This window comes from Gavia stellata, chromosome 2, assembly GCF_030936135.1.
Source record: "Gavia stellata isolate bGavSte3 chromosome 2, bGavSte3.hap2, whole genome shotgun sequence".
In the NCBI taxonomy this organism is placed as follows: domain Eukaryota; kingdom Metazoa; phylum Chordata; class Aves; order Gaviiformes; family Gaviidae; genus Gavia; species Gavia stellata.
In genome coordinates, this window is record NC_082595.1 from 58,539,765 (window position 1) to 58,566,940 (window position 27,176).

Sequence of the window (27,176 nt, forward strand, 5' to 3'; positions counted from 1 at the left end):
AGTGAACTGATAAACTAGAATTTCTTTAGAAATATTAATATTAATGTCTTCTGTCTATTGAAGTGGTTAAACCAAAGGGTGATTTTGTTATTCAGTCTCAGTCAAATGTCTTACTTTTTATGCTAGAGACAGAGGGGTTAGAAGCCAATACAGTACTTTGATCTGACTTAAGTGTAACATCAGGACTTCAGTTTTTCTCCTGCTTTATAGAATTTTTCAAAGTACTTAAAATGTGTTAGGAAGAAGACTAAGACAGAGCAAACTTCATTTGGTTAGAGACTGCTGAAAGCTGGAATGCAAATTTTGGAGAACAGTGAAATGACAAGACAGCTTCATGTTTAAGAGCACTGAAGATGTACATGGTGCAGGTACATTGGTCTTTGAAAGAAATAAATAAAGAAGCAAAAAGAGGGAAGCAGGTTTGTGGAGAGAGGCAGTAAATAATTTTTTAATATTATGAATCTAAGAATTTGAATAAACACAGGATTTATTCTCAGACAAATTGATTCTATATTAAGGGTGTTTTATAAACCAGGAAAACTCAAGGAAATTCAAAGTTGACACTAACAATTCACGTAGAACTTGTGTGAAAATGCCTTTTTCTTTGTTCTTCAGAAACCTAATGATAATAATAAGTGATACCACTCATAAAAAAACTTAATTTCCTGACTTATTGTCTCTCCATTCAGTCAATCAGGAAAATACTAGAGAAAAATGTAGCTATTATGAGAGGGATTTTCAGAGTAACAGCAATGCATTTGCAAACAGAAGCCCTATGTATTACAGCAGCACCAGAAGGCTCCAGCAAAAAGCAAGACCCTGCTTTGCTACCTCTAGGGAAAGGCATGAAGGGCAGTCAAGACTGAAAAAATTCACTCTAATTACAAGGTAGGAGATCTCTCATGCTGGGAGATCTATTACTGTCACCCCTAGCAATGGGATTCATCTCACTTAACTCCATGCATCCGGAATTTAGGCTTCTAATTTACAGTTACAGTCTAAACTAGTTGGCCAGGATCCCTCGGTAGGCAAAAGAGAGCCCAGGAAGCACTTTCTAGAGGTGCCAGCTCTGGAGAAGGAAAGGATTTAATTAAGTTAGGAACTTCGCTTTTAGGCAGTGAAATGAAGGGAAATTTTGAAACATGGTTTCCTCCTCTATGCTTGGAGGCAGCAAACAGCACTGAGATGTCTAATTCATTACAGGAACACCTTGATTTTGGAAGAAGCTTCTGAAATCTGAGGAATTAGGAAAGGTCCTTTGTAATATTTGAGTTGTAGGGTTATAGGGGTAGTGACTCTGAACTGGCAAACCTTGCCTCCAACCATCTCATATGGCTGCTTGTGCGCACACATCTAGGGGTAAGTGTGTCAATTTTATTTCTGTAATCTGAAGTGGGAGGAAATTAATGGTGTTTCAGGTGCAGTAAGTCATTAACGAGAACGGTTTCTAATCCATTTACACTTTCTCTGTGGCAAAATATAGTCAAGAAAATTATTCTTCAGCACTGGCTCTTAAGGCCTCTTGTAGTAGTTCCGCCATGTAAAAATTGATACACAACAACTTAAAAACCCATTAATGACACCATTGGCTCTGGCCTTGTATTGTATCCTTCAGATAGCAGCTACGTGACAGTGCTGAAGAAATCTGTAAATTTCCTGCAAAAATGCTGCATAAATGTGATTATGGTAGTTCCTAATATATTTCAGATATTCCAAGCCTAACATCGGCTACACTCAGACAAGAGGAAAACTGCTGCTGACCTTCCTTACACTTTGCTGTTATTGATTCATAAAAGTTCATTCAAAGGTCAGAAATGCTATAAATATTCCTTCAGCAGGAAGCAACACATATATAGGCGGGGATGCTAATGCTTCAGGTCTTATAAGCTGGGAGGAAAAGGAGATGTCCTGACAATTTCAAACAGACTGAATAACCAAGAATTTCTCAGATGATTTAGATAGAGCAACTTGCTTCCTTCTGAAGTCTAATATATCACTGCAACCTGGATTCCTGGCTGTAGACTGAAAACCTGTCACGACAAGAAATGTAAAGGTAGCAAGCAAGTAAAATTAAAATAATTAAACCTAGAAAATCATTCTATTAAAACGCTCACCCAAACCTCAACAGTGATTCAGAGCAGTTTTCCCGAGGGGAAGGGACTGTTCCTTTTTAAAGACAACAACAAAAACTTGACTCATGCTGGGGCAATATTAATATTGCTGGAACGGCAGTTTGCATATTGCTGTGTCTAACAGCTTGGGAAATGTTTTCTGATTCAGAAATGTACTCCCATAACCATTAGCAGATATGGTTTTTCATATAAACCAATTCACTAACAAGACTCAATATCCTTTTTCTTGTGAGAATTTTCTTGCCTGCCTTTAAATGTGCATTGCAGGTTTATAACATGGGCTGAGGAACATCTGTTTTCATTCTGAATGAATATGCAAAAAGTAATCAGTGAAGCTTATTCCCATTTAAATGGCAACTGACGGTAATTTACTTTGGCACAGAGTTGCTCCTTGGGAAAGACTCTGCACATGCTTCCTTACTGTCGTCCGCTTTGCTATCATTTATGGGTTATACCCGCCGAGATAGGAACCTAAACACATGCAGTGCTGAGGTTGTGTCCAGACTACGTGTTCAGCCCAGGGTCTGAACCTGAAGCTGTATCCCTAACCTGGCTGGCATTTACGCTGTTAAATCCCCCGTTTAAGTCAGGCTCTCCTTTGGGAAGCCTGAAGTTAAGAGAGAAGCTAAGACGTGAGGGCGAATTTACGCTTCGACAGTTATTCACCTATACTCAGCCACACCTACACCAAGGTTAATTTTCATCAGCTCACCACCCCTGAGGCCACCACCCTGCGCTGCTCCTCCGGTTGGGTGCCCTAGGAGAGTGTTGGTTACGCCGGGGCAGGGACCCTCGAGTGACTCACTGGAGAGCCCCAGGACATCTTGCACCTACTTAACTGGGCAGAGACCAGAGATGGGGGTAAGAAAGCAACTCCAAGTGCCTGGAGGCCATGCTAGCCCAAGATGTGCTAGGTTTAACTGCAGTGCCTGTACAGCTCCCCAGCAGCCCCTTCTTCTGCCTTCCTATCTTTCTCCTGACAGCCTTTTACTCCTTTCCATACAAATCTAGATAGACCTGCTATTAGGGTTACTGGTAATTTTTGTTCCTTTGAACTGCACAATAGAATAAAAACATGCGGTGACTCTGTCGCTGCTCGTGCCTGTATCTATCTGCTCCTGTCTCTGCCTACCCATGGGCAGCTCTTGCGGGCTCTCAATGTGTGCAGGCGCTTAGGGCAGCTGGGTGTACGTGTTTAGCACACTGAAGCCCTGGTTACCGCCTCAGGGGGCTATTGTATAAACAAGTACGTTTTATGATCCACAACTATCATACTGATATGCCTCTCTGCAATTTAAAATAATGTCATTTCAGGCCCTGAGGACATTAATAGAAAAGCTGGGTTATGTTCCAGCCCCGCTTGCAAGCACAGTCTGATTCTAGATGGCATTTTGAGCTCGCTTAAGAAACACAAACTCTCTTTTCCAGAAGCGGACTTGGGGCAGGAAAGCACATCGTTTTACAGACGAGATAGAGGGACCTGCATAAGTAAAATCCTTCTGGTGGTTTCTTCCAGTCGCAAATGTAATGAGACAGGATCCCCTGTGGGCATGCTTTCCATGAAGAAAGCAAGTACTTACAAGATTGCTAGGGGTAAAACTTCATACCTGATGGGCACCCTTCTGTAGGGTAGCACCCCAAATTCCTATGTATAGACCAGCCACTTTTGCTGAGTGGTTTCCAGGATTCACACAGATATCACTCTGTGTTTTGCCATCCCTGAATTACTTCTGTGCCCTGGAAGCAGCTGTGAAATCCATCTGCCCGACACATGCACCAGCGCTTGCCAGGCTCGTCTGACTGGACGACTGCAGGGAAGTGATAAGGAACAAATTATTCCCTTAGCATGACGTGCTGAAATAAAAGGTTAAGGCTTCCCAAAGTGACTAGTGATTTTGGCCATCTCCATTTTTGGCTGTCCAATCTGATTTTTTTCAGATAAAGCCTGAAGATCATCTTCCCTTCTGCCTTTGCATCATTCTGCCTTCTTTGGGGTGGCTTATGGTTGGTGAGACAAAAGCTGAACTAATCAAAGTAAAAATTCAGTTTTGAAAACTGGAACATGATTTTTAATTTTACACAGGCAGTGATACATCTTTCTTATGCTTACCAATCCCAACATATATGTGGTCATTCATATGGAGAACTAAATAACAGTACTAATAAAGGCTGGCAATACTCAGAAAGAACACCCTAGATAAAGCTGAGAGAAAAATACAGATACCATCCTGTGAAAAAAACAAACTCTCTCATAAAAATTCATATGTGCTATTTATCCAATTACAGAATCACAGAATCACAGAATCACAGAATCACTAAGGTTGGAAAAGACCTGTAAGATCATCAAGTCCAACCATTACACAAAAAAAAACAAAACCAAAACCAAACCAAAACCAAAACCAAAACCAAAACACACCACCCACACCACACAGCACCATGCCCATCAAGCCATGTCCCACAATGCCACGTCCACACGCTCCTTGAATACCTCCAGGGAGGGTGACTCTACCACCTCCCTGGGCAGTCTATTCCACTGTGATACCACTCTCTCAGTAAAGAAATTTTTCCTAATATCCAGCCTGAACCTCCCCTGGTGCAACTTGAGGCCATTTCCTCTTGTCCTGTCACTAGTCACTTGGGAGAAGAGACCAACACCCACCTCTCCGCAACCCCCTTTCAGGTAACTGTAGAGAGCGATAAGGTCTCCCCTCAGCCTCCTCTTCTCCAGACTGAACAACCCCAGTTCCCTCAGCCGCTCCTCATAAGACTTGTGCTCCAGACCCCTCACCAGCTTCGTCGCCCTTCTCTGGACACGCTCCAGCACCTCAATGTCCTTCTTGTAGTGAGGGGCCCAAAACTGAACACAGTATTCGAGGTGCGGCCTCACCAGAGCCGAGTACAGGGGCACGATCACCTCCCTGCTCCTGCTGGCCACACTGTTTCTGATACAGGCCAGGATGCCGTTGGCCTAACTAACAATGCATAACTAACAATCCCTTTTCTCACGATGGACTTCTGTTCTTTCACTTATTTATAAGGCCTGATAATACCAAAGTACAAGATAGTGCATTTTCAAATTGCCCTGGGCGTATAAGAACCACAGACTCTGCAGACAAGAGAAATAAATTAAAAAAAAAAAAAAAAAAGTTTTACATTTTTAGTTTTACTAAAACCTTTTCAGTTTTTATTAAAATCTGCCTTACTGCTTAATTGTGCCAAGCAACAGGCTATGTAGAGTCAAGATTGAAGTTTTGCTTGTTTGTAAGAAAATCAGTATTTCCTTTAAAGAAGTCAGTAAGTAAGTTTCGTTAGGAAGTTTTGATTACTGTGTTACAGGAACTGAAAATAACAGCTCACTACAGATTTAGTAATTTGTTTTGAAACCTGTCAAAGCATTAACTTTATACCTTCCCAGGAACAGTCTGGCTAACGAACAAAGTGTTTCTATTTAAAACATTGATATGATGAAATACAAGCAAGGCCTTTTTTCCTTGGAAAAGGAAAATCACTTTTTAGAAATGATTAATCTGCAAGTTCATTTTTAAATGTAGTTCATGCACAGATTTGGTGAAGCTTTTTCCATAATTGTATTTAATTGTATTTATAACTCAGAGAACTTCTATTTTGGAAGAGTAAGAGGGACATAAATACAATTCTTCCTTGCTCATATTTTGTAAGTATGTGCTTTTTTTTTAATTGGGATCTTGGAGAGGGACAAAATGGCAAGAAAAGAAATAAATTCCCTCCCCAGAACAATTTTATTCTGGACCTCATTAGTTTTGTAAGAAGCTCCAGAGCCTTATAAATGAAGAACTCCCAATATCCAGACAAATGTCCCCAAATAACCCTATCAATTTTAATACCATAGTCATCCTAGAGATCTCTATATAACTATGAAGAGAGACAGGCTTTTCCAGAAAACATTTTGAATTCAAGTAAGTTAGGAGAGGTATGGTAATTGACAAAAAACCTGACATAATCATTTCAGGAATATGCAGTTCAGTTCAAGCAACTGTCTATAACCTTTCTTACTAGGGTGTGCTTCACTGCTGTACAAAAATTTGAAGAGTGGATGGAAGCAGAAGATGGAGGGAAGCACAGAAGACGAGATGAGGCCACCAGTCAGTTCTGAGCTAACCTATCACTTCAGAAAAATGTCTCCATTGTCATAACTGAAATAAAATTGAGACAATCAAAGCCTCTTCTTTGCCCTGTGCAGACTGTAATCTTTCAGTTTATCTTAACCTGCTAAGCCTCTCTAGTAATACCTATTGAGGGCATATTGCAATTTGTTCTTGGACCATACTCTTCCCCACTGAAAACTGAAACTGCAGTGTAGTGGGGAGAAACTTCCTGCCATCATTTACTTTGGCCTCAGACATGAAAAAGGAACAAAAAAAAGAACAAAAGTTCTTTAATCCTCAGTTACAGAAAGACTAAGAATTTTTTTCACTACATCTTAATACTTCAAGTATAAAATATATATGTAAACTAGAATAGACAATTTAATTCTGAACAAATGGATCGCCGTAAAGCAATATATAAGGACCCTGCTGCAAGGCGCCTTTGTTTTTTATTTCTTCAGTTCCCTAAAATTTGTTATTTCAAAGGGCATAATAATTGCGAAGTAGACACGAACATGCATAGTTATTGCACATACTCATTTGCCTGGAATACACAATAGACATTTTCATTAACTTTTATATGAAAACTATTTACACAGCCAAGTTGAGTTATGACTTATAAGAAAGCTCCATTCTTTTTTCCTAACATATTACACTACCTCAAATCCCTACTTTAATTTTACTGATTAATTCTGTTGGAAGTTCCAGCTCTCCAAACATTGGCTGCCTTTGAAGGTGGCAGTTTTATATCAACCTTTAAAAACTAACTTAAGATTCAAGATTCCACAGGTAAAAAATTAAATTTGGGAATTAAAATAAAAATGTAAATCCACCCAGCCTTCTGCCTGTTAATAACTGTACAAGCATTTTGTAGCTGCAGGTAGCGGTTATTAAAACCTTGCTCAGACTGTCCCTCTGACTCAGTAATTAAAAAAGAAGAACCCCACCCCAACCCACAACAGTTTCCTTAGCGCAGTGCTGCTGCCGAGCCTGGCAAGCTCAGCAAGCAGCAGCAAGAGTGTTCCTGGAGAGTGCAGGGGCCTGGCCACTGAAGCCTGGGCATCTCCCTGCTGCTGTGTGGAGGTTAAAAAACTCAAACGTGTTTTTTTCTTGTCTGAAAAGGGGAAATTTCTCAAAAAAAAAAAAAAAAAGAGAGAGAGAGAACTTGAAAATAGCTTATTCTCTCAGTGCTTCACAGGTATCCTGCTATTTAGAAGTTGTGAAGTATGCTCATTCCCAATATTTCTAAACAAAACTAGATGCCTTAGAATAATCATTTTTTTCTGGAAATAAAAGCTAACATCTGAGAATACTGAGAGAGCAGTTCTGTCTCCTGTTGACCCAAGACTTCTTTTTATCACATGGTAGAAGAGAAGCATTACATGACATACTTAAAAATCATACTGATATTAAAAGCATTCGAATATGGTTGTCAGGGAAGAGACTACCTTGGCATTGCTTCACATATGTACTAACTTGTGAGTATTTGTATAGGTTATTAATAATACTTAGCACTTCAAGTAATAATAAAAGAAAAAATCTTTAATTATAATCAGAATATGATGGCATTAAATAGTTAAGGACCATTTCACAGAATCACAGAAGCACAGAAACACTACGGTTGGAAATGACCTGTAAGATCATCAAGTCCAACCATCAACCAACACCACCATGCCCATTTCCTATTAGAAAATACAGAAACTGCCACTAATATTTTAAAATCATAGATACGACGGAATACCAAACATACCAGAAAAGAATAAAAGATCAAAACAATCACAGTGGGTGGCCTTGTTCAGTAGCAAATAGACTTTTTTTTTCTTGATACATTTTCTGCCTTATATTTTGTTACCCTTTGCTTAAGAAAATGTTCAAGAAGCACCAAAAGGTAGTTTGGGACCTAACACTGATTGTAGCTTCAGAGAATCTCCCCTTGGAGACATATCTCTGTTCACGTATCATCAATGAATCCCAGTGGGCCTTTTGCAATTTTATTGCAATAAGGAGGACCCTTAGATGCTTTTACTATATTCTCTATTGCATTTTATATTATTATGATCCCTTCTAGGAAAAAAAACCACAACCCTTAAAAAATTTGGGGTTGTGCAGTGCACCCTTGCCATCACCAAATGTGCACGTTCGGGTCCATCACAGAAAGCCTTTAACAGAAAGTGCTAAAGAAAGAAAATTCTTTGGAGTTGCGGTGGCGAGTAATTAGGTGGCACTACAAGTTACAGCTAAACAGGAGAAAGAGGAGAACGTAAACTAGGAAACCTCCCCAGACCACAGGTGTGCTGGGGTGGGGCCAGCTGGGGAGCAGGATGGCCAAGCCACAGCTGGCTCCTCAAACGCGTGCCTTGCCGAGAGGTGTGGGGCAGCCGTGCTGGAGAATGCCCTTGGGAAAGGTGCTCATCCTTGGAGGTGCAGCAGGGAAAAAGCATCCTAATGCAGCTAGCGTTTGGGGCATTGTGGTTTGCTGCACGGGGGGAGGACACTGCACCCGTGGTTTGATCTGGATTAGACTGGCTTATGGGATAGGGAGTCACCAGTTTTGCCACAGATTTCCTACCTGACCTTGGGTGCTTCGTATGTAAACAGAAGTGTTAAAGCTCCCATATATCAGAAGTCCTATGAGTGTAAATATATGAAGGTTCATGAAGTATTTCGGTAGAGTGGCAACAATAGCCGTTTAAGTGGCTTAGGAGGACGGCAAAGTGAGATGAAGATGAGAGAAGTAGACCTGGATTTATGCAGACTGGATAAAAGCACAAATAACCGCACTGTGATGTTGCTCAGGCCATGAACGTGGAGATGAGACAGTGGGAAAACTTATCCTTGGGGCCAGAGAAACTAAGAAATATTTTCACCTTCTTTCCATTGTTTTGTGCCTCTTCTGCCCCATAGCTCCTGTCTATTCAGCGTGTGCCCACTGAGCTCTCTGTTGAGACTTACGACCTGTGGCGGGCAGGGAGCAGAAGGGAAGGACAAGGTGTGTGTGTGTGACAGAAGACAGAGGGGTGATGGCAAGTTCAGTCTTGAGGTCTGGGGTCAATTTCATGGCCCTGTGGACCAGAGTCATGGATGAATTCAAAGAAGGAACAAAGAACGTGACAGGGTTAGAACAACTGGCAGGGAGTTTTTAAGCTCTGCTGTGGGGCCAGATGTATCAGGGAACACCAGAATGAAAAAGAACAAGAAATGCTGTTGCTATTACATCTGTTGAGATATAGTAGAACTTCGTACTTAATAAACAAAATGAAAAACATTAGGAAATTAATGTTCTAACAAAGAGGACATTTTTTTATGTGTGAAACGGTCACTGTGAATCTCAGAACAATGTAACCAGGCTGGAGATGGCAAGGAAAAATCGAAACTATTCCTTTCTGGCGAACTACATTTAGTTACTTTTTGATGGGAAGACCTACATGAAAGATTTTTAGTAATGAATTTTTTTAAGAAGTAAAAGAGAAATGATCCCTGTGACACTTCCTATAATAGTTTTCCAGTTCCTTACCCGTGCATTTTGTGTGGTTTGCAAAACCACTTAGCATTTATATGAAAATGCACTTTACCTTGTTTCTCAGAACCAACATCATTGTGTCAGATCTCCGTATGCAGGAATTGCACAGATAAAATCTCTTGCTACTATTATTCCAGAAAAAAGAATCACCTTGGAAGGCTCAGCCTTAGTCTGGCAGTATCACAGAGACACCTGGGATCTGTGGACAGTAATAATATATAAAGTGGTTTCACAGCAGATAAGAATCAGGTTAGAATGAACGTGTTTACTCATGAAGAGAAAAAGTCCTGGGGTTGCTAACTACATAGAAAAACATGCAACATACATATTGAAGTTTAAGACATCTGGAGCCCTACGTGAATAATAAAGATTGAAGAACAAGGAGAGCAAGGAAGAAGATGGTACCTCACTTTTACCTTTTCCTGAGCTTTCAGCTTGCAAGAAGTAATTCCTTTCTGAACATCAGCTGCAGAGGACTTGCTACTCATCTAAACAATGCAGTGTCCCATGATTGTTTGCCAGCCAAGAAATGTCCAATTTTGTGTTCTCTGACCTTTTTTTTTCCTGCATTGGGTGGGACAGGCCGAGCTGCTCCTGAACTAGGTAACTCTCTACCCACCTGAGATTTCCCCCATGTGCAATAAATCCACACTTGCTATTTGTTGCAGCTCTCCTCTGCCACTTACCGCGTTGCAGTTCTCCTAGGTGCTTCATAAACATTGGGTAAGCCTTGGTATTTAGAAACTGGGAAGCTGAGGCAGCGATTCACTGTCATATCAAAGTGAAGCAGATCTCAGCCCAGGCTTTGGTCATGATTCCTCTTCACGTTCTCAGCTCATTTCTAGGGCTTCCTAAACGGCTCCTCTCACTACTTGCTTCCAATAGCAGATCTGATGCCTGCAGTAAAAAATTAACATGTGCTTTCTGCAAAAAACAATTCTACAGACTAACCTTAATAAAAGCTTGACATTTTGGAAGAACACACAAGAGAAGTCTAGAGCTTCTTAATGAAAACCAGCACATACAGATCCATGGAAACTATGCTGAAGGGAAGCTTTCTACAGTGGCTGCCAGCCCTCATTCTGCCAGGAATGTACCATACACAGCTTTCTATTTTTGCTCTACTACAAACTGCCTCAATCCCAATTCCCAAATTAATTAAAAATCAAATCACAAGGTAACTCTTTATGAAGTTCTCTGTCTAATCATCTACTTATATTTGAATCCTACAGAAGAAACCGATTAAACAGAGAAGACAGATGAATAAAGCCCCCAATTTCTATCACGTATTGCTTACACATGTGATCTATGCAAAGAATTATTTTTCCCTGCAAAGTCATACGGTTGAGTCCCCCCATGACGTAGGTAATCCTTCTTTCTTCCAGAAATTCCTTGTGGATTTTGACAGCTGTTTAAGAACTATAATGTGAACTTTAAACTAAATGTCCACCAACCTAATTCACACAGGTTAGCACTGAATCTTAGTGGAGTGGTAAAGTTTACAAACTTGTATTGATCCATCCCGCAGGCAGCCAGACCTTGGCTGCTGTAGGCATAGGAGTAGACCTGCATGGATCACAGCTTTCTACTCAGCAGGTAGCCTGGTTCTATTCAGTTGCTAATATACCTGTGCGCAGAGATATTTGAGATGCCCTAAGGTCCTCCAGCATCTTAGTCCATCTGTAAGCTGGGAAGGCATGGGTCTTCCATAAGTGCTGCAGCACTTCTGCAAGGCCTGTGTTTGGCTTCCCCGGGGCTCTCAATTAGCACTGGAGGCCTATAATGAGGCAATGAGTGCACTATGGGTGGGATTCAGCCCCAGATGCAGAAACATAATGTAAAGGCTCTACAATAGGAAGCACACCCACTGCAGATTGCAGCACTGAGTCAACGGGACCAATGTATTCTGTAGAGTACAGTGTAGCCACTGCCGTTTGGGCAGCTGTACAGCCCTCCACTGACTGTGTTCGCTAGCTCTTCATTGCCTATAATGGGAGTCATCTGACTCCAAATACCAAATGATAGATAGCCAGGGTAGTTTCTATACACTGTGGTTTCTGTATCCATTCCTGGTGCTTATTTATTTCAGAATAGACCTCTGTGATTTTTGACATATAGCATTACCCTTACAATGTAGTTGTGAGTCAATTTTTGTTTAAGAGAGAAGCATGCAACTCAATGTAAAAGATTAGCTTCTGAAAACTATCCATTTCTCTGACACAGGTTTGGCAAGAAGAGAAGCCAAGTTTTGAACTAAGCTACCAAGGATGTAACATCCTACTTATTAACAGCAGAAGAGTCTGGTAATGAACTGCATGAGTTAATAAGCTTTCCAGTGGGACCCTTATTATTCTGTGGACAAAATAAAAGGTATCTGTTTAACCATCATATTAAAAATGCACAAAACAGATCAAAAGGGAATACGCATTCCCTTAATGCCAAAACAGCTACTGACTCGCGCATGGTTTGTTTCCCTAGTGTTCCTTTCCAATTTAGGTCTTCCTCCCCAGTCATGGGTGGACACTCTTATGTGTGCTGGGAAGTAGAATGAAGGTGAAAAGAAATATTTCATATAACGAGAAGCAGTATTAAAAAAAACTTCTAGTCCAGAATTTCGGCTATTGAATTATCTGTATAATAATTGCCAGGCATTCTTCAGGTATTATGTTATACTAGTCTGTATCCAACGTAAAGGAGCCACAAATTACTTGATCATTAAGATTACATCTTAATGTTCTCTTCAATAAATTAAATTAAGTGAGCTTACATGTCCCTCAGATGCAATTGCTTAGCCAACCCTTTCAAACTTTCAGCATTTCTACAGAAGTATAAACACAAGAACTGAAGGTATTATTTCAGAATGGGTACTACTAATGCTGCAACAAGAGTTAGCGTTGCAAGTTCTTGCTCATGTATGGAAGTTGTGCATTTGATTTTGTCTTCCACACAGAATTGGGTCTTCACATTCAGTGCGAAATATTCCGTAAATCCTAAGTCTTTTTCAGCATCACACATTGTTAGAGTATTATCACACTATAAATGCGATCTATGTTGAGTGCTGACTGCTTTGCTTCTAAATCTTGCACAGCGTTTCGCTGTCGTTTCTTAGGGACTATGGAGGGAAAAATGATCTCCTCTTAATAATCTTTTTGTGTGTTGGAGGAGAATTCCCCTAAGTCAGACAAGTCTGTTTGCTGAACACAGTTTTGTCTGGAATACAAACTGGTCATTTAGGTATTTTGGCTTTGGTTTTGAAAACACAGACTAGGATATGGCATTTCACGTTTTGTGGGGACTCACTACAGAGAGAGGATGGGGTTGACAGGCCCTTAGCAGCTCATTCTGCTGTAAAAACAAGCTGCATCTTTTTTGATGAATTTGGCTTCCTAAGTGTGGGAGCTTTTGTGCTTTATCTGTCTGGTACTGCAAGTACAATCCAGATCAGACTGTATCACGGTTCCATACAATCCAGATCAGACTGTATCATGGTTCCATACTCTGCTAATACCCTGAAATAAAAGAAAATAGAACAGCAACACCAGAAGGTGATCACAAAACTATGATTGAGGATTTTCTATAGACCTTGACTTTTAATGACTTCCCAGTCACATGGTGTATGTGTTTAAAGGCAATTATATACAGCTACTATATTTAACTCACTTCATCTGCAGTTTATATAGTTACTAAATGTTGTTGTTAAAACAACCATTACTTTTAAATCCTGATGTCACCTCTTTGGCAACCATATTTAAAGCATCACCACGACTTACAGATTTTGCAACCTATTTCACAGAAATAGGTTATTTGATAAACAAATTCTAAGTACACAGGCTTGGAAAACTTAAAATAATTCACCATATTAAGAAGGCATTTGACATGCTTGTCTATGAAGAAAGTTTGTTCCATTAAAATTAAACATAAACATGACCTGATTATCAATAACCGATATTAAGAAATCGTTGGTATGGAACTGTCTTCCAAAACAAACAACTACTCTACTTTATTGCTTTTAATAATTTGAAATAATTATTGAATAATTTGAATACTTTCAGTATAGAACACATTAAGTTCGTAGGTCCAGTTCCTTGAACTTATAAAGGATATATCACTGAACCATAAAAAGTATAACCAGCAGAATTCATTGCAATTATGTGATCTTAATTTCCCCATTATGATAAATCTTTGGAAAGGGCTAAAAGGATTTTCACAGTCAAGACTCTCATGGAGTCCTTATGCAAAATTAGTTTACAGTTCTACACTGCTTCTGGATTAGGACATTAGAAATCTTAGTTAAATATGCAGATCTGCGAGACATATGCTTATGGATAAGTCATTCAACCTCTTGGTTCCTTGGTTCTAACAGAAAAGCCAGTGCTTTTGTTTTTCTACCATTTGTTTATCTGGTCTGCCTGTGGGCTCCTTGAAGACAGAGACTGACTCTTATCATGTGCTTGCACAATATCTTAAAGAATTGGGGTTTGAGTTTTATCCAGGCCTTGAATATAATGTAATATAATCAATAAGTAGGATTTTGCAGTAGTGTTAGTTACTGCAACTCCTTCTGAAAATGAAAATACACTTTCTGTACACAAAGAATTCTGGTTTTGGAGTACTTAGCAATTATGCTAAACATGTTTTCCAGTTTTAACAAAAGAAATATTGTTGATAGCAAGCTTTTGAAAGGAGCGGCTTCAGCTTTCTTTGAACTAGCTTTCTGTAATATTCTTATCAGCTTTGTGCCAAACACGGTGTTTAATATCAAAGGTAATCAGCTGAAGCAACCCCTGCTGTCTCTATGCAGAAGCAGTTTGCAGTTTTTCACTGGTTTTGGGTTTTGGATGAATAACTTCTTATTCTTTTTATCCTCTGAGGTACTTTGAACATTATGCAAACATATAAAGAACTTGGCTCAACACATTTACTTTAGTTTTTTCTTTTAAGGAAGGGTAGACATTGGAGAATGCATCCATAGTTCAGCATTCATCTTGATACTCAGAAACAAAGAGGTGCCATACTTCAAAGACTATTTAATTTTTTCTATTTTTTTTTTTTTTAATAAACAAGGAGTTGTTTGTGAACAACAGTGGAAATAATGAGGGCTATCTTTCAATGAAGTTATGTCTTGCAGTTGAATTCACTGAATGTCTAATAGGGTGCAAAGTCTCATGGATGCTCTTCCAGTAGCTGGGTCATTTGTGTTCAGATTCTCCTGGACAGATACTCCAGTATCAAACTGGGGTAAGTTTACACTGCAGCCTTTCTCTGAGTTGGCAGTGACAGACCCATTTTTTTCTCTCCAGCCTGCAGAGGCTGTAATCACAGAATCACAGAATCACTAAGGTTGGAAAAGACCTGTAAGACTGTCAAGTCCAACCATCAACCCAACACCACCATGCCCATCAAGCCATGTCCCACAATGCCACGTCCACACGCTCCTTGAATACCTCCAGGGAGGGTGACTCCACAACCTCCCTGGGCAGCCTGTTCCAATGCTTCACCACTCTCTCAGTAAAGAAATTTTTCCTAATATCCAGCCTGAACCTCCCCTGGCACAACTTGAGGCCATTTCCTCTTGTCCTGTCGCTAGTCCCTTGGGAGAAGAGACCAACACCCACCTCTCTGCAACCCCCTTTCAGGTAGTTGTAGAGAGCGATAAGGTCTCTCCTCAGCCTCCTCTTCTCCAGGCTGAACAACCCCAGTTCCCTCAGCCGCTCCTCATAAGACTTGTGCTCCAGACCCCTCACCAGCTTCATCGCCCTTCTCTGGACACGCTCCAGCACCTCAATGTCCTTCTTGTAGTGAGGGGCCCAAAACTGAACACAGGATTCGAGGTGCGGCCTCACCAGCGCCGAGTACAGGGGCACGATCACCTCCCTGCTCCTGCTAGCTACACTATTTCTGATACAGGCCAGGATGCTGTTGGCCTTCTTGGCCACCTGGGCACACTGCTGGCTCATATTCAGCCGGCTGTCAATCAACACCCCCAGGTCCTTTTCTGCGGGAGAGCTTTCCAGCCACTCATCCCCAAGCCTGTAGCGTTGCATGGGGTTGTTGCGACCCAAGTGCAGGACCCGTCACTTGGCCTTATTGAACCTCATCCAATTGGCCTGGGCCCATCGATCCAGCCTGTCCAGATCCCTCTGCAGAGCCTTCCTACCCTTGAGCAGGTCAACACTCCTGCCCAACTTGGTGTCATCTGCAAACTTGCTGAGGGAGCACTCAATCCAGGTAGACAACATCCACAGCTTCTCCCTCACCCACTAGGCGGGTCACCTGGTCATAGAAGGAGATCAGGTTGGTCAAGCAGGACCTGCCTTTCATGAAGCCGTGCTGGATGGGCCTGATCCCTTGGTTATCCTGCACGTGCCCTGTGAGCACCCTCAAGATGAACCTCTCCATAATCTTCCCCAGCACCAAGGTCAGGCTGATAGGCCTGTAGTTCCCCGGATACTCCTTCTGGCCCTTCTTGTAGATGGGTGTCACACTGGCAAGCCTCCAGTCATCCAGGACCTCCCCTGTTAACCAGGACTGTTGATAAATGATGGAGAGCGGCTTGGCAAGCTCCTCTGCCATCTTCCTCAGCACCCTTGGGTGGACGCCATCAGGCCCCATAGACTTGTGAGTGTCCAGGTGGCATAGCAGGTCATTAACTGCTTCCTCCTGGATCATGGGGAGTTTATTTGGCTCTCCATCCTTGTCTTCCAGCTCAGGGAGATGGATACCCTGAGGATACCTGTTTTGGCTATTAAAGATTGGGGCAAAGAAGGCATTAAGTACCTCAGCCTTTTCCTCATCCTTGGTGACAATGTTCCCTCCAGCATCCAGTAAAGGATGGAGATTCTCCTTGGCTCTCTTTTTGTTGTTAATGTATTTATAGAAGCATTTTTTGTTGTCCCTCACGACCGTGGCCAGGTTGAGCTCTAGCTGGGCTTTTGCCTTTCTAATTCCCTCTCCGCATGACCTAACGAGGTCCTTGTATTCTTCTTCAGTTGCCTGCCCCTTCTTCCAAAGGTGATAAAATCTCTCTGAGAATACTCAAATGTGGTTGAAATTGCATTACTGATAAAAGTTTGCAGCAGAGGATAGGCAGAAATTCCTACTCACACATGCCATGTGATTGCATAAGCCTCAATGTTTAGGAAAACGGAATAAATGTTAAAGAATTAGCCTGTGTCCTGGTAGCTCTAGCTTCTGATGTGCTGTAAAATGCCTGAGTGAGACCAGTCATTGGCGAGACTATGCCTAAATGATGCTATGATAATCTGGCCTCCCAACACTTCTGAAGCAAATACCAGCGAAGCCCATTCCAAGGAAAACAGAAGAAAAAAAGAACGCTCTATTTGTCTCCCTAGAAGAAAGGAATGGCCTCTCTGCTCAGGTTGCCTAAAAGGATGTACTGTAAGGGAAAGTTTGGCTTGCTTGTTCTGTGGCTACCACACAGCCTAACCACTACAGACTGGCAAGTTACAGAAATTACACCAACTTAACTATGCTGTTGTACAAGTGGATACATGTACCATCAGTGCAAACTGCAGAGTGGCCCCTTGCATCATTTTACAAAAGGGTTATAAATTATATGCTGCCAATTAGTAATAAAAATATACTTCCTCAATTTCTAATTTGGTACCTCTCCAGTAGAATCAAAATGTAAACCCCACTTTTTTTTTAATGAGGCAATGACCATCAAAAATGCTAGCCAAGGACTTTGAAAACTATCAGAAAAAAAGAAGCTTTATACCAACATTTTGCTATTAATTGTTAACAATGTATTGTGTCTGTCTGTGACTTTAGCAATCTACTCTGCAAAAGGATGAGGGTATGCACTGGCCCAACTTTATTTTGATTTTTGCATCTGTTTTAAATGCTTTCATATAGACCACTGTACTGAACATGTAAAAACAAAATCCAGACTGTTATTGTCAACTAAGACTATGTTTAGCAAACATGAAATAAAATTTAACTGTTAGAAAAGATGTCCTTAACATATCCCTTACAGTCTCCCATCTTACCTATCCCATGGCTTCATTACAAACGTTGATGACACGATAGGAAATGATCACCTCTCTATTCTCCAACAGTTCCCAAACTGTTGATTTCAAACTACACACAGGTACTATCTAGCAAACTTTAAAAAGACTAACTGATAAATCCCTTTGATTACTAGGTAACATACACTGATTTTTTAGATGTTTGTCTACAGCACACAAATAATATTGGGAAACCAGAAGTCCCTGAGACAGCTGTTTACACTGTCAGAAAAAAATCTGTTGGGTGGCTGAATCTGTGCAAACACAGTACACAGAGCGGAATAGTTTTACACTAAGATCATTTAAACAAAGGATGGGAGCTGAAACATTCGATCAAGGAGCCTGACATTGTAGATTTTTGGAAATACCCTCTGAGCTTCTTCAGTGGATGATGAATATCTGTATGAAAACAAACCCTGTTACATGAGATTAAGTTTATTTTTGTGTGTGACCCATTGTCAGCCCTACTGGCCTATCCTAGACTGCCTTTCAGAAAGCGGAAATAAGCATTGACCATGCTGCTGAAGAAGGTGTCCAGAAATGACGGATAAACTGAAAATCCCTAGTCAAGATGACAGCAGGGAATTATTTCTCATACTTAATCCCTTAAAACAGTAGACCTCCTACTGCAAGCTAGATACAGCACCTGTTTCTGATATTAGAGAGTTAGGAGATCCTTGATCTCATGATCTCATGAGCTATGAAAAGACCTAGTTTTGAAAATTAGAGTACAAAATATGATTATTTATTATTTATAACTTTCCTTTTCCTTTCCTAAATAGCCAGAAAATACATGAAAAATAGTGCCAATACACTACAGAGAATTGCTAAACAAGATTTCCTTGAAAAGAATTGCATTGCTTTCATGGTCTATATGGCACTGGGGGATGTTATAACAATATAAAGGCAGTAACTTTAGAAGATATATGGGAAACATTTATGGACTTTATTCCTCCTGAATAATGCAGTCCTCAGCCAGCACAACCTTTATATGCCACTCCGTCACAAGCTCTCAGCAAATATGCATTATTATGTGGCCTCGTGTTATAGAATATTTCCAGACAGGCTGATATGAAGAGGCACTATCTCTAGAAGAATGGCAGCAGGCACAGCTGCGTTAAATAAAGGAACACCTTGAGTCACTGGAAGAGTAGATTACACAGGTGTCCTTTGCTGATGGTGTCGTTACTCTGCTTGTGTCTTCTGAGAAGCAGGTCTCCCCCCAAAATGCTACCTTAGCCCAGAGAGCCTCCACGAGGATGGTGCTGCATCCCCTGCTGTGGCTGGAGGGCAAGCTGGAAACGCAAATCCATGTAGTACATGGGTAAATCAGCTTCAGCTATCTGTTTGACACATTAGACTTATTTCAAGTCCTTGCCCTTTCTGAGGCAATGGTAGAAGTCAAAAAGCAAAGACTTGAAATTCAGAAAAGCCCATCAGAGTGAAATCCTTCTCCTCTTCATGTTTACATGTGGTACTCTGCTCTTACTCTGCCTCCTCCCATGCTCTCCCTTCCCATCACCTGGCTCCCCAAGCCTTTCTCTCATTCATCTTTGTCTCACACACATGCCCTTGCGCACCCCAGCGTCTAGGTCAGATTTTCCTTCCCCTCATGTCCTCTGCTGCTCGTGGAGGGAGCAGTAGGCATCCGAGCTTCAGTGTTCAGTGGTAAGGATGTACCAGGGATCCACATCAAACGACAGAAGAAAAATTCCTATTTAATCCCAGCAATGACTGGTGGCTGGAGGAGTTCAGCACAAGCCAAATATGTGGAAAACATGACAGTCTTTGCAGACTGTGGACCACAACCCATACATTTGGGTAAGGATTCACAGGTGCAGCAAAAGACCACGTTCCTATTGGGAGAGTGAGCTCTCCACCAAATATCAAGTCTCTGCATGAAAACACCAACAATTGTGCTGTCTTCTCTTTGATGAGCTAAAAGATAAATCTAAAAATATTTTTAAATTTAAAATTGAATCTACATTTAAATATGAAGATCTGATGAACTAAAGCAAGACAAGATTGGTAAGAAGAGATGATTGGAACAACTAACATAGCCAAAAAGAGTAGACAAGCTCTCTTGAGTTTTAACCTCACAGGCTGATGTAAAAGAAAAAAAATTTTTTTCTTGTCAAGGTAGCCCTCACTGTAGAGCTAGCAGCTGAGATACCTATTACATAGTAATTATAACAACTGAGCTATATTGTAGACTCAATTCAATGTGTTTTGGTTGAAAGTTGAATCCGAATTTTCTAGAGATGGCATTTATGTTCTTCAAATGAGTGAATAATGCAGGACTATTTAAATGATATATTCCTTTGTAATGGCGCTATATCATCTGTTTCAAAATTTCCACATTTTTAATAGATATTCTACAGTTTTACTAAAGGTCTTAAAAAATTTACTGGGTAGTATTTTGGTATTATTCTGGTGGTAAAGACAGAAGTCTCAAATAAAAAGAATGACCTAAAAAGAACTTACATGGTTTACACATTCAACTTCCAGGAAAATGAAGGCACTCCCTTCCTGATCCCACTCCTCAGGCCTAAAAAGCCGTAGAATATAAATGCACAAAAATAGTTATATAGGATCAGCCCTGATTCTCCACCCAGTTCTGTATCCCATCTCTGGCAATAGTCAAGCCCAGATGTTGCAGAAGATGGCAGAAGAAAACTTAAACAGCAGACACGGGATCACGTCCATTTTCTGAAGTCTTGCAGCCCCTAATAATCAAAGACAGTCTTCAGCCTCAAGTACCTCATTTTATATCCTGAACTTTATTTTCTTTTCTAATCAGTCCTTTCAGTTTATAGCATTTTCCTCTATTTTTAAAAGGCTAGAGAAGAATGACTGAGGGAGGCAAAAAAGCTTCTGCAGTGAGTTGTTAAAACGGCAGTTACCAGAGAATTGTAAAAAAAATGGAGGACTGAAAGAGCTTCCCAAATTGGGGGCTACATTAGGTAGCAGAGGCAGACAGCCTGGAAGCGCAATTGAATGGAGCGGGTTTGTTTCTCTGGGCATTGGATAAGGGCACATGATATCGCAGAAATATGGCATCCACTGCCACTCCATATATAGGATCGTTTTCAGCCTGTACTTACATATACACATATATATGAAAATATACATACGTTTTAAAATATGCATTACACATTCAAACACTAAATGATCAGCAACACATTTTCAGTTTTTCAAAAAAAACAAATCAAAAAAGACAGTAACTGTTCCTGAGCTGGAAAGAAAAGACATAAAAGCCTTATTTAGGACCAAGTGCGAAGTCCCTGTGCATAACGACTTATAGAAGGCTTTCAGAGAATTTAGGGTTATCTTTAGTGTTTCTGTTTTAATTTTGCATTCTAAAAAATATATTTGACAATGACCAGAACTGGCAGTCAGGCTAGTAATTTGACAGACATTAACGAACAATGTGATAAAAAGAAAGCTCTGTTGTCAAATGTTACAGAAATCTTGGTATGCTGTAGATTATCAGATGAGTCACAACTGTATTTGCTATTCATATTCCTTCAAGTCCTTCATGGAATGATATATTATTTTAAGCAGGATGTAGCTGTTGAAAGCAAAGAAAATCCTTCATTCTCAACATAGGATTTACACAAGCATTTTCGACCTGATCCTTATATCCAAGAACTCAAGATACTATTAGTACTTTCAAGAACCATTTAAAGAATTTAAAAAAGCAAATGTAACCTTGTGAATAACAAGTAAATTATGGGGTATTTGTACTATGGGAGTAAAGTTTTTTTTGTATAGCACTATTCTCATAAACCATGTGCTTTGCTACATAGGCTACACCTACCTAGAAAAACTGTTTTGCCAGGTAAAAATAAAAGTAGCTGTTCTAAAACCTGGAAAGATACGTATAAATCGTTCCTCCATTTAACAGAATGGTACTTTGAAACAAAATTATGCAAATGAAATAATGAATTGTTATGCTTTTCAGTACCCCCATTCAATAAAAAGCAGTCACATCAATCTCTTAAGATTTCAAACACTGTTTTCGTTGCTTTAAATGATGCATGTCTTGAAACTCAGATGAAGCAGTGATGCCTTTTTAATTGCGTAATTAAAATAATTTTTCATGGTTTCTAAATGGTTTAGTTCTAAAATTACTTGTCTACTGAAAAAACATTTCTGCAGAGCAGTTATCCGATATCACATTTCTAGACAATGTCTTTTTTGTCATCTTGTCCTGTTTCTCATCTTCCTTCAAATGTTTACTGAATACAGTTGCAATTTTGAAATGATGCACTGAAAAGAATTTATCCTTCTCTTCAGCAAACTTCAAAACCTTTCCCTTAGTAAATCTGCAGCAAAAATCCTGTTACATATAGCTACAATTTAGCTCCAGTACACAATGCAACACTTGGGGTGTTGGAAATTAAGAACACATTCCATATCTTGTGCCTTAAGTCCATTTATAACACAATTCCCTTGGAATAGAAGGGAATACGGTATTCTTAGGAATTTATTTAGGTCAGACCCACTGGTGGATGGAAGAACACAGCTAAAACTCAACCCTGGAGAAATGGGTAGGATTGATAAGCAGTTACTTCAGTTCATTTTCTGCAACGAATTTCTTCATGGAACAAGCTTTGTTTCACTTACTGGAGCTTTTTTCCCAAAATCACACTGACAAAAGTTTGCTCTTTATGCTTTAAGAAAATACTTACTATGATGTCCACCTCTATTTTTTTTCCTATTGCAAAGCAAAAATAAGGAACTTTTGTCTCCCTGATATATTATGTCCAGTGCTCTCAGAGAAGAGAGGGTCTAAAGCACAGTGGCTAAACTCTTCTTCTGCCCAAAATCTATAGTGGCAAAAGGAAGACAGAAACTAGAAACTGAAATTTTGAATTTTCAGTGGTTCTGATATGAAAGAAAGCCTTAAAAAAATTCTGGAAACTGGAAAACCGCTCCCTCCAAATGTTTTAGAACCCCCACCGCATGCTCTTTCAGAAATGAACTGTGTTCCTTGGTTTCTGCGGTGACTGGGTGAAACTGTCAGTGCCTACCCTGAAGCTACAAGTTTGCTGTGAGGAACACAGAGGGAGGGCAGCAAAAGATACATTATAAAAATATATTATGATTTCTGACATTTTCTCATATAATTGCTCCTATTTTTATGGTTTAAACTTCACACAGTCTTAAACAAACTCTTCACTACTTCAAAACATGCCTCTGAAAACCTGTCCTATATGTATAATTAATTCTTTGCTTTGAATGTTCTGGTCGGTCTTTCAGAAGAAACCAGTTACTGTCAATCAAATACAAATACATTAAAAAAAATCCACTCACAGGTTAGTAGTTTCACAAATTATTTATCTGATGATTACTTTAGTTACGTTTGTGTCCCTTATCTATTTAGGGAGCAAGGTCTCCAGAACATAAACTACATTTTATTCTGTACTAATAAGGTATTCATGTAATGAGTGATCAACCCTCACTTGAGCCTCTTTTCAATGCCAAAATATAAAGTGAATGAAAACCAGTAAGTCAGTAAGAGGACTCCAGGGAATGCGGTTCCTGTCTGAACACATGAGAAAGAAACGGCTTCATGAAAATTGGTACTTTAAATCTAATAAGGTGATTAAGCTAATGCTACACTATATTTCTCAAAGGAGACAGTAATTTCAAGTCTTCTCCCTCTGTTCTGCCCTTTTTTTGCACACAAAAAAAAAACCCCTTGTCAAAACATCTTGGAGCTTTTTGGCTGTCTATTAAAGTTACTGAAACTGGCCAACAGGTTCAAAAGCTGCTGGCTGGATTACTGACAGAGGGACACAGCAGGATTTCCTTAGGAAGTCGGGTTAGTCAGATTGTTTGAAAAAATAGCCAAAGTGAATTACATTTTATTTTCAATTTGCATTATATGAAACGAAATAAAATGCTTGCAGAACTGAGCCTTTTTCACCCTTTATTTTTTTGCTCCCCCCCATTTCATATAAATAGTTTAAATTTCCCTTCTGAGCTTATTTTTTCTCAAATTGTCAACTCGGCAGTTTCGTATTTGAACTAATCCTTTTAAAACATTTAAGATATTTCTTACTTATTTTCCTATATGAATATGTGAAACATTAAAATGCAGTTTCAATATATATTTCTGCTGCTCATTTTAGTTTTACTGTAAAAGTTCCATAGGCAAAATTTCTTTTGGGCTGGAACAGCTGACTTTCCTGTCATAAAATGCTAAAATACAGTTCAATAAATGCTGGCTTATACTATTTTGGGTATAAGATTAATTTTCAGGTAACACTTAATCATAAAAGTGTTTACCAAAATATAGAAAAATAACTGTCTTCAGCCATGTTACTATTGTTATTTGTAGTTACTGAACACTGCTCTTATAAACCTCGTTTGTTACAACCTTAATTACCTAATGGACAACATTGCCAAATGTTTCAGATTGCTTTAATTAAATTAAGTGAGTACAGCGGCACTACCTTTTCACGTACTCTGTCATTATTTAGCCAAAGTACACACATTTAATACTGTTGGATTTCCATCATAAATAATTTCCTTCAGCCTTGTAATTTTATTCGTACCGTTCTTTTAATTTCCTTTAAATTCTTGAAATATTTCTGCTATGTTTTTTCCCAGAACTAAATTTCATTTTCTGTGTATGACCTTGTCAGCACAATGAAGAAAAGCATTCTTACCTTTTCATTAATGATGCAATATCGGAGCCTCAATACCATTTTTAATTACTGTTGCCGCTCTGCCTTTTCATTGTCCTCAACACTGTAATTCTTAATTTCCCAGTGCTCCTCAGTCTTAAGAGAATTTTTTACTAATATCTCTATGTCTCTGGAAGAGGCTTGTGTAGAGTCCATTTTTCCCCCAATGCTAGATTTTCAAAATATGTTGTCCAGTCCTCTCACTTTTATTTGTTTCTTTTTTTTTTTTTTTTTTAATAGCGGTAAGGGGATGAGAAGGGAGTCACAACTGCAACTTACCAAGAGTTCGAAAAGGTCTTTGGTTTGGGGTATGGGAGAAGAAACCAGGTTTCAAAGCATTTGTAATCACAATGTCAAAATACTCTTCAAAATCATTCCTAGAAAGTAAAGGAAACTGAATTAGCTAAGCTAATAAATCAGCTAAGATGCCACTAAATACTCTTTAAGACTTAAGAAAGTAGCAAAACACTTCTTTTTTTCCAATGCTTGTTCAGTGCCACTACCGTCTTCTTTTCCTGAGGCTGTCAAAAGTGAGAAGACAGCTGGCTGAGAACCCACAGTGCTGTACCTTCAGGACCACTCATTATTTGTAAAAAGATATTCCGTGGCCCAGGGAATTTTTAAAACTCAGAAGAACATGTAACAGATGACATATTTTAATCTCAGGCAAGACCATATGCATAGACAAGCACAGAAAGGTATAAATGACGGATTTTCTTTGTAAAGCAGAATACATGAAGTCCAAGTGATGGGGTAGGAAGTAACAGAAGACTAAAGACACTTAAACGCAGGTGCTTACATTGTTGGTATCCATACTGTACATATGCACAGGCCTAATGGGTGTCTAAGATGCCACTGTAGTCAACAGAGATATAATTAATACAGCCAATTAAGTCTTAAAGGGTGATTTCACATACCCTAAAGTTGAAATGCCATTTTGTTAGCTGAACTCTTTCTTCAGACCCCACTGGCTGCTCTGACTAAATCCGTGCTGGTTACAGGGAGGTTAGACATGTGGCTCACAAATAAACACCTACCAAGTATGAGTCTTAATCTGCCAGCTGAATCCCACCACTAAATTCAGATTTTTCAAAGAACATTAAGTCCATGAAAATACAGATCAATATCTGAACTGTAGAAATCCCATCAATTTAAACGGGATTGTACGTTTAAGCATGGTATATAAGTGGGACCTATTTATATTTAGGTATTTTTTAGAGACCTGTATGCAAATCAGTAACATTACAAAGCCATTAAGAAAACAGGCAACCTTGGGGAACATTCATGCCACTTGTCCTACCGTGAGATGGGCTATTTCTACAGGTGCCAGTTATTCCTACTCTAGTAATGGTCTTCTTTATTTTAAGGAATCTATTAGACCTCACTTATTACATCATCAAGCTGGGAACTATAGCAAGAAATAATAACCATGCCTACCTACAAGTTTTGAAGTTACTTAAATATAAAATTAGACAAATGTTGCTTAAAGAGTTGTTATTTTTTTATTATTGGAAAATGTAAACATTTCCCATCTGTGACATATTTTATTTTATAGAAATGTTTCATTGCTTAGGTGACTGTATTGCCTATAACATCCAAAAAGTGATGGATACTCTTACATGAAACAAAGAAGTCCCAGATGGCAAGTTGAGGATGGGTACAGGCACTAAAATGTTACCAACAGGAGTTTACTGGAAGAAAACAAGCTAACTGTGTGATTTTCAAATAATCTACAATTTCCCATGAGAATGAGATCTCTTAACTAAAAAGCTGAATGCTCTCCCCATGAGCTTATCTTCAAGCTTTTATTTTGTGCTCTAGACTACATTCCAGCCTTAAAATAGAATGTCTTTAAATTTCCTTCCTCTAATGAAATTTTAGCTTTTCTCCACTTGTGACCATATGTAAACCTTTACTTTTTAAAAGAACTAGTATCAAATATGACAACGGTGTGTTTTTAAAATTAGCTTCCGTGTGGAAGATTCCAGAAGTTGAGCAACAGGCATGGCTCTTCTGTCCTTAGGTGAAAAGTACTGCTAGAGGTAAACTTTTCAAATTAGCATACAGGGCAAATAATGATTCCACGGGTAAGTTAAGCTTGAACTTTCAAAATGAAGCCAACACTTCAGGAGCACAACCAAGGCTTGTGGGAACAGTGGCGAGTGCTTTGTCTAAAAAACTCGAAACAGAATGAACAGAGTTTTTACAAGATTTGGTTAATTTTTTATTGATTTGTTGAAGAAAAAACTATGTTTTGTGTGGAGAGGTGTTACCTATGGCCTTTTTTGAATCACACTAAACCTCATGTACAAAGCTACTGCTTTTATGAGAGCCTGTAGCTTGTGTTACATTACCATGTAACATTACACATGATAAAATCTGTTCCAGTTACTGCTTGTGCTTGGTATTGTGGCCTGTGGTTACAGTAAATGGCTAAGACAAAGGGTAGGATGTATCTCACGTAACTGTAGCCATCTAAAAATTGCATGCTGAATTCACAGCTAGTGGTCTACACCACAGACAGAGCCAATGGAGAAACATCCACATTCTTAGAAGGCAATTCATTCCACTTACTTCAGACATAATTCTATGGTACAGAATGAATTGCCAAGGATGATGCCCAGTGTTTTCTCTCCACTAACCACAGAGGGAATCAAAATGACCAGCTTCAAAAA

At 39.5% G+C, this 27,176-nt stretch overlaps 1 protein-coding gene across 1 annotated transcript in view; it reads right to left on the bottom strand.

The window, feature by feature from the left end:
- The window catches only part of NT5DC1 (5'-nucleotidase domain containing 1), a 153,343-nt gene that overhangs the window by 20,356 nt on the left and 105,811 nt on the right, over positions 1-27,176 (bottom strand). The window contains exon 9 of the mRNA XM_059835534.1: positions 24,781-24,878. Coding sequence (XP_059691517.1) covers positions 24,781-24,878 — 98 coding nt within the window. The remainder of the gene's footprint in view (positions 1-24,780; positions 24,879-27,176) is intronic.